At 59.9% G+C, this 7,693-nt stretch overlaps 1 protein-coding gene across 2 annotated transcripts; it reads left to right on the top strand.

Moving 5' to 3' along the window:
- Positions 1-290: 290 nt before the first annotated feature.
- Positions 291-7,279, top strand: Dusp9 (dual specificity phosphatase 9). 2 transcript variants are annotated; one of them, XM_013035324.1, is made up of 4 exons: positions 291-363; positions 4,458-4,865; positions 6,013-6,468; positions 6,645-7,279. In XM_013035324.1, the coding sequence occupies exons 2-4, from the start codon at positions 4,493-4,495 to the stop codon at positions 6,968-6,970; spliced, it is 1,155 nt and encodes a 384-aa protein (XP_012890778.1). In that variant the 5' UTR covers positions 291-363; positions 4,458-4,492; the 3' UTR covers positions 6,971-7,279. The 2 variants fall into 2 exon arrangements, with proteins under 2 accessions (XP_012890778.1, XP_012890777.1); XM_013035323.1 differs by lacking the exon at positions 291-363 and adding an exon at positions 3,732-3,911.
- The last annotated feature ends 414 nt before the right edge of the window (positions 7,280-7,693 follow it).

Below are 7,693 nucleotides of genomic sequence, written 5' to 3'. Positions count from 1 at the left end.
ACACCGGTTGCCGACACTCCCGATCCCCTGGCGGACACCTCCAGCCTCCCCACCAACACTCTCACACACACAAACACCTGCTTGCTCGCCCGCTCGCAGCATGCTGCCCCGCCCCCATCGCAAATAGCCCTAAACACCCCCCCCACACACACACCACATCGCTGTGTCTCTCCCACAGCTCTCCTCCCCCCCCCAAACACCTGGCACACGGGCTCTACAGGCTGCAGCATTTTGGTGGCATCTCTGCCAGGCAGCGGCTCGCCAGCCTGGGGCTCGCCAGGTGCCTCCCTAAACAGACTTCTAGACGCCCTGGGGACTGATTTGACCTCTTCTAAGAGATAAAGAAGACACTTGGGTCCCAAGGTATGGTACCTAGATGTGGTGGTAAGGGGGGCGGAGGTGGGAGCAGAGAGGGTCAGGCACCGAAATGGAAAAGTGCCAGCAACCCAACCCGGACGTGCATAGAGGGCGGTTGTAAGGGCTGGAGTCGGCTTGCACTGTTTGTGTCCTGTGTGCCTGTGCTGTGGGAAGGGCCGTGTGTGCACGTGTGCACGTGCGTGTCTGGGAGGAGTGTGTAATCGGCAGAACGAAAAGCAGAAGCAGCACCCTTCTGGACTCCCCCAGACAACAATTAGTTTCATTCATTCATGCCTTCTTTGTTAACGAGCATTTCTTCCGTGAGCGCCCGGGCGCATACCAGGCCCTGCACCGGGGGCTGGGGTGAGGCGGGCACACACCCGTTCCTGCCTTGGACGAACTCCCAGTCCCGCAAGGAGCCCGACCAGGAAAAGCAGAAAGCCATTCCCAGCGGAAAGTGGATTTGATGGCAAAGACGCTGGATTTGGCAGGAACGCGGTCTCAGGGAGTTAAGCTCCTATCCATGTGACCGGGCCTCAACAGCCCCTATCCTGTCCCTCGACCAGGCGGGAAGCATGGATTTCAAGGGGGAAGGCGGGGCGCTGCTCTCGGGAGGCTCCCAGGACCAACCAGCACGCGCGGCGCGCGCCGGGCCTGCGGCGGGGGAGAAGGGGGGGACGATGGCTGGGACGCAAGGAGGCCTGGGGCGCCCGGCGGGGGCGACAGTGGGCGCAGCTCCCACCCTGCGGCGAGTCCGGAGCACGACGCCTTGGCTCCGCCCGCTGGGGGGTGAGGGGCGGCAAACGAGTTCCCTGGCGCGCGGCTGCCTCCCCCACCCCCCGCCCGCCCCGAACCGTCGCGGGGCGGGGCCAGCGCCCAGAGCCGGCGCTGCAGGGGGCCCTGGGGGCGGGGGCTTGGCTACACTGAGCCCTGCAGTGCGGAGGTGGCAACAGGTTCCCATTTGTCCTGTTGCTGGCGCTGCTGGCGCTGCAGAGACACTGAGCACTGACTTTGGAGATGAAGCGCCCCGCACCCCCTCACTGCCTCACACTTTCTCCCGGTGGGGGGACAGGGGGCTAGCCAACAGGGGTGTAAAGCAAGGTACAGGGGTACTCTTCAGTTGTCACCAGACTTGGAGCCTAGGCTTCCTTTCCCTTCACCATGGCAGAAGTGTCCTGCCTTGGCATCGTCGTCCACAGCCCACCTCTTGTCTCAAAGGAGCACAGCTGGACACCCCAGGAGCCCAATTTCCTTCGGGTTGGTGATCCTCTTTTCGAGCACACTGAGAATAGCTCCATGACAGAGTGGCTGGGCTAGTGCCTCACAGTTCTGTGATGCTCCCAGCCTGCACCCCCATCTCTCTCTCCTCTCTCTCTCTCTCTCTCTCTCTCTCACACACACACACACACACACACACACACAATCTAGCCAAGCCCTGGCCCTGCTCTGCAAGGTGGCACACTGGCAGCATCTGACTGCGATTCTTGTCCACCCCAAGGTCTCACCCACAGCTATAGTGGAATTCAGAGGCAGTCCCGAGGCTGGGTACCCATGGCCAGATGACAGCTAATGCCTGCTTCTAACACTGGGGCTAGGGTATGAGGCTGAGGTTAGAAGAAGGTGCACACTGGAGGAAGAGAAGCAGGCCAAACAGCCTGAGTTCTCTTGAGGCCACTGGAGCACACAGAAGGGAGACTATGGGCTTGTGCAGGAGTCTGGAAGTAGGGTTGGAGATGGGCAAAACCTAGGCAGGCAGCATAGGAAGAAAGCTTTGTGTCTTCTCCATACTGACAGTCGACTCTGATGTTAAAGTTGCACTTCTGGGTGTTTTTCCATTTTCACTCCTTAGAAAAAGGTTTAGCGTGATACCATCACCATGTGCCTCTCTTTTGTCTTCACTTTAGCTACTTAGAATAGATTTCTAGAAGTAACCAAAGGTATGGATTTCTGTCTAGTGATTGATGCCCACTGCCAGCGTAATTTCTGAAAGGACCTAACCCATAGTGAATGTTCAAGTAGGAGGAACCTTGGGCATTCTCATTTTGAGGACATTTTACTAAGGTAGCAAGTAGGAAGTGCTACCTTGTTCTTACTGTCATCTTGTTTTCTGAGTTGCCTTTCTTTCATGCCTGGGAATGAACCTTCCCCCACATAGTATTTTCCCCCCATTACATTCCTTCCTTAGTGGAGTATGCAGTCTTTTTGAGTTCTTTGCCCATTTATCTACTGGGGTCTTAACCTTTTGATTATTTTGTATGAGCTTTATCTTATCTGTTGTTTTCCTTCAACACTGTTATTTGCTTTTCTTGAGCTTAAAGCAGGGAAGAGACACATAACCAGATCTTTTTTTTTTTTTACAAACCTCCCTCTACCTCTCTTTTCATTGTCTCAGCACTTATCACCTCCGATATCTTGTTCAGTGCCTTTGCTTATTGTTGGTCTGTCCTGCCAGCGTGAGCGCACCAGGCCAGTGTGGGATCCCTGTGGCTCCATCTGTGTTTGTTGAATGAATGTGTTTGTTGAATGAATGGTTCCCCCGCTCAGAGCAGGGCAGGTAAGGGGTACATTGCTACACACAGGTCCAGAGACAGGGAGAACACTTCAAAAACGGAAGAATGTGAGCCTGTGACCTGTACAGTAGACAGAGGATTGCGCAAGGATGGAGAGAAGTCGGTGGAAACTGCTTTCCTCCAGATTGAACCATCCAGAGGGTCAAGGAAGGGGGCAAGGGGCAGAGCCAAGGAGAGTCCTGGGATTCATAATGTGAGTGAAGGAGTCCAATTTATGGTGATCAGAGCTCCTGAGGGAGGGTGTGTAGCTGGAGGGAAGGTGTGCAGGGAAAGCCCCTATGCTGGCCTAGCCCTCTAATCGGTCTTTGGCAGAGTTCTGAAGGGGGAGGCAGTAGAGGTTTCTAGTTGTTTTCCTCCTCTGGGATGTCTGGCATGTCGGTGGCAACCAGTGTGGTGGCTCTGTTTGGTCCGATCTACAGATGGGGCCACTGAGGTTTCGGGTGGGGATTGGCCAGGTTGAGTTGTGGGAGGCAGCTTCTGGGGCAGGGGCACTGGGCTTTTGTCCTCGCCCCTCCCCCCTGCCTTCAAGACCAGGCTGGCGCCGGCCAGGGGAGCAGCAACTGCTTCCCTGCTGGGCCCCCGACCTGCCCTTGGCCTCTGCCCCGACCCCGTCCTGCCTGGGTGGAAACCCCAGCTCAGCCTGCCACTTGCAGATCCCACTCGACTTCAATCGCTCGCACCCCGTTGGCTCGCCGGCCCCCCTGAGCCCGCCCCCCCGCCCCGCCCAGGCCCGCCCCTCGGAACGGCTACTCCACGTCCTAAGACCGAGGCTTCCTAGGTGGAAGCTGGGTCCCGCTGCCTGGAAGCAGCCGGCTCGCGAACCGCTTGGCTTCCACGTGCGAGCCCGCTCCGCCGCCCCGCCCTCTCCCCGGGCGCCTGGGCTCGGGGACTCGCGGTCCCCGGACGGTGCTCCGCTCCCTGCTGTGGCAGAAGCCGGGGCCAGGACGTCCACGCGCGAACGCCTGCCGCCGGATCGCGATCCAGGTCTCTCCTTTTGTTCTCTCCTGGGGCGCGGGGAGGGGGGGCGGGGAGCGGGTCCCATCACCTCGGCCACCTTTTTATCCCCCAAGTCCTCCTGGGAGTGGGGAAGATTTAGGCCTTGAGCCACATTTCCTCACACTTATACATCCCAAAGTCTAACTTGGGGAGTGAGTGTCGGCAGGCCGAGTGTGAGACCTAGAAAGAGGGGTGTGAAGGAAAGTGCTTTGGGTTCCGGAGCGCCCCCCAGGAAGAGCCTTGACGGAAGGGGCCGTTAAACACCCAGATCTCTTGGGGCGGTGGGGGGGGGGCTCGTGCTTTCTTAACAGGAGACCAGGAGGAGTGTCTGGCGCCCAAGTGGCTGCGCGTCGCGCCGCCGTTTTCTTGGGGCGCCTCGGTAGCCCATCGTGTCGCTTGGGGCGCGAGGAGAGGAGTGAGCAGCGGTGTGTCCCGCCTTCAGGATATGAGGCTGGGTTTCCCCTCGCCGGCGCCCTGAAAGTGGCCAGCCACGGACACCCCCCCGCTCACGCCACCCCTTCCCTCTTTTCGCAGTCCCCACTGCCCGACGTGCAGAAAGCCGCGCGCCCATGGAGAGCCTGGGCCGCTCGTGCCTGTGGCTGCGCCAGGAGCTGGCGCCCCCACGGCCCAGGCTGCTGCTCCTGGACTGCCGCAGCCGGGAGCTATACGAGTCGGCGCGCATCGGCGGGGCGCTCAGCGTGGCCCTGCCCGCGCTGCTGCTGCGCCGCCTAAGGAAAGGAAGTCTGTCCGTGCGCGCGCTCCTGCCTGGGCCACCGCTGCAGCCGCCCCCACCTGCCCCGGTGCTGCTGTACGACCAGGGCGGAGGCCGTCGCCGGCGCGGAGAGGCCGAGACCGAGGCTGATGAGTGGGAGGCCGAGTCGGTGCTGGGCACCCTCCTCCAGAAGCTGCGGGAGGAAGGCTACCTGGCCTACTACCTACAGGGTAGGTGCAGGCAGGATGGGCAGGCCTGGGAAGGTCCCTCACCTGGAGAGCAAGGCCCTGGCTTGGGGGGAGGGGCGAGGGAGGGTAGTCCCAATTTATTTGCCCTTGGGCCAGCTCCATTTTATTTTGTGCAGGAGCTGTCAGGCAAGCCCTTCACCCTTTCTGGCCAGTTTCTGAGTGGGGGGTGGGGCGGGGATTGTCCCGGCCTGACCTAATTGTCAGTATGCTCAACAACAAAGTAGCAAGTGATCCACCACAGTCTCCCCCAGATGTGCCCTGCTTCAGGGACCAGACCACTAGAGGAGGAACCCCAGGTGCTTGGGGGTGGGAGGACAGAGAATCCTGGAGAAGCATTGCAGGCTGGAGATAGCAGAGCCCAGGAGCCCAGCCTCCTCCTATGGCAGACAGGGCCAGGTTGGGGGAGTGAGGGGAGACAGGCTGCTTGTGGCCTTGTTGGCTCTTGGACCTTCCCAGAAGCCCAGCACTGCTGGAGCTTCCCCTGAGTCTACAGAGCCAGCTCCCCCCACCTCCTGATTTGTTGTTCAACAACAAAGCTGATGGGGATGGATAATATAAAAAGCATCAGGTTTCCAACCCCAACCGAGGGGAAAAAATCAAATCTGTAGATGAAGCACGATGAAGACTTCTGGGGACATTGGAAGTCATCAAATGGAATGCTGGGGGCTCTTCCCAGCTCCCTGCTTCCTGGAACCCACCCCACTTCACCCATCCCAGCTAGCGCTTGTAGCCATACCACATGGGGAGATCCTCAGGCAGAGAACTGACATCCGAACCTTCCACCGAGATGGAGCCCTTGCATTTGCCTCCATCTGGCACTGGGGCTCTAAGATCCTCCTGCCTGGCTCTGCTTGGGCCCAGCAACTGTGTTGGATACTTGGCCATTAGGAGGAACAACCAATGGGGCTGCCTGGAGGGATGGGGGGGGGGGAGGGCGCGAGTGTCTCCAGCACAGCACACTGGTCCTCAGGACAGGTGAAGCTGCTGGCTTGTATGTGCCCTTGGGAACATATGCACCCCTATCCCCACCCCAGGTTGTAGGATCAGCTCCCTATCCCCAGCCAGGCGCTCTTGGCTGCCTAGGAGTCTAGGTTAACAAGGAATCTCCTCATCCTCCCCCCCACCATAGGTGGCTTCAGCAGGTTCCAGGCTGAGTGCCCGCACCTGTGTGAGACTAGCCTCAATGGCTGTGCTGGCTCCAGCCTGGCCCCAGTGCCCAGCCCAGTGCCTGTGATAGGACTGGGCGGTCTGTGCCTGGGCTCCGACTGTTCCGACGCAGAATCTGAGGCTGACCGTGACTCCATGAGCTGTGGCCTGGATTCAGAGGGCGCCACACCCCCTCCAACTGGGCTACTGCCATCCTTCCCGGTGCAGATCCTGCCCAACCTCTACCTGGGCAGTGCCCGGGATTCAGCCAACTTGGAGAGCCTTGCCAAGCTAGGCATCCGCTACATCCTCAATGTCACCCCAAACCTCCCTAACCTCTTTGAGAAGAATGGTGACTTTCACTACAAGCAGATCCCCATCTCGGACCACTGGAGCCAGAACTTGTCTCAGTTCTTCCCAGAGGCCATCGCATTCATTGGTAAGTCCTCTGTGCCCTCTCCTTCCTCCCTCTCCCCTAACCAAAGCCCCTGGGCCAGTGGCCCCCTGGCTCACAGGGTAGGGGGTGGTGCCAGGGCTCCTCCAAAAAGCCACCTGATGTCTGTCACTCATGGTGGCCCTCGGGGGGTCTCCTCCACCTTCCCCTTCCCCACCTAGATGAGGCCTTGTCTCAGAATTGCGGGGTGCTTGTGCACTGCCTTGCGGGGGTCAGCCGCTCTGTCACGGTCACCGTGGCCTACCTCATGCAGAAGCTCCACCTGTCACTCAACGACGCCTACGACCTGGTCAAGAGGAAGAAGTCTAACATCTCCCCCAACTTCAACTTCATGGGGCAGCTGCTTGACTTCGAGCGCAGCCTGCAGATGGAGGAGAGGCGTGCCCGGGGCCAGGGGAGTGGGGGGCAGGAGTCCACTGCCTCAGACCCACCCTCCTTCTTCACCACCCCCACCAGCGATGGGGTCTTTGAGCTGGACCCTACATAAGGCTCTGCAGGCCGAGGGGCTGGTCCCACACCCCCACACCCAGTAGGTGCTCTGACCACCCATGTGGTTGGGGAGGGGAGGGAACTCAGTCATAAGCAGGGGGAGGGGGGGGAGGGAAAGCTCAATACCTCACGGGGTGGGGGGAGGGGGAGCAAGGCAGGAACAGCAGCAGAGACCTGCCCTGCACACTCGGGACAGCTGTGGGAATCCTTTTAAATGTGCCTATGGGCCAGTCCGGGGCCGCCGGCCTGACCTACCCCGCTCTGGCGGGACCATGTTCCAGAACTTGCCTCTTCTGCGACTGTTACTTTCTTTTTGGGGGGGTGGGGGGTCCCTCTTTGAATGATCCTTCTAGGTGGCTGCCTGTGCACTGGGCCCTGGGCCTCCCTGCTCTCCCCCCTCCGCAGGAACCTGCTCTCAGCCCCTTCCCTGACCCCAAACGGCCACTTCCACCAGCACAGTCACCTTTTCTGCTTTTCCAACAAGGGCTCGGAGCTCTCCGCGTGGGGCCTCCCAGCGCCCGTGGGTCCAGACCCGCAATGGCTGCGCAATCTCTCTGGGTGGCTGCTTTCTGGGCAGTGCCACGGGGAAGGCCTGGGCCTGGAAGCCAATGGGCGGGTTCCTGGCTGCACATCTGGCGCCCTGACTGTTTCTTTCCTCCTCCCCCAGATGTCTTGACAGGATCACTGGGGCTCTTTGTGACTGAGGGTGGTCAGACTGCCA

This window comes from Dipodomys ordii, unplaced genomic scaffold (genome assembly GCF_000151885.1).
Source record: "Dipodomys ordii isolate 6190 unplaced genomic scaffold, Dord_2.0 Scaffold209, whole genome shotgun sequence".
NCBI lineage: Eukaryota > Metazoa > Chordata > Mammalia > Rodentia > Heteromyidae > Dipodomys > Dipodomys ordii.
This window is presented reverse-complemented; position numbering and strand designations above follow the sequence as displayed.

Bases quoted from the DNA above. Each gene is read 5' to 3' on its own strand.
- Dusp9 (XM_013035324.1), top strand. From the start codon at position 4,493: ATGGAGAGCCTGGGCCGCTCGTGCCTGTGGCTGCGCCAGGAGCTGGCG. The intron at 4,866-6,012 runs GTAGGTGCAGGC...CCCCCACCATAG, and splicing joins CCTGGCCTACTACCTACAGG to GTGGCTTCAGCAGGTTCCAG. The intron at 6,469-6,644 runs GTAAGTCCTCTG...TTCCCCACCTAG, and splicing joins AGAGGCCATCGCATTCATTG to ATGAGGCCTTGTCTCAGAAT.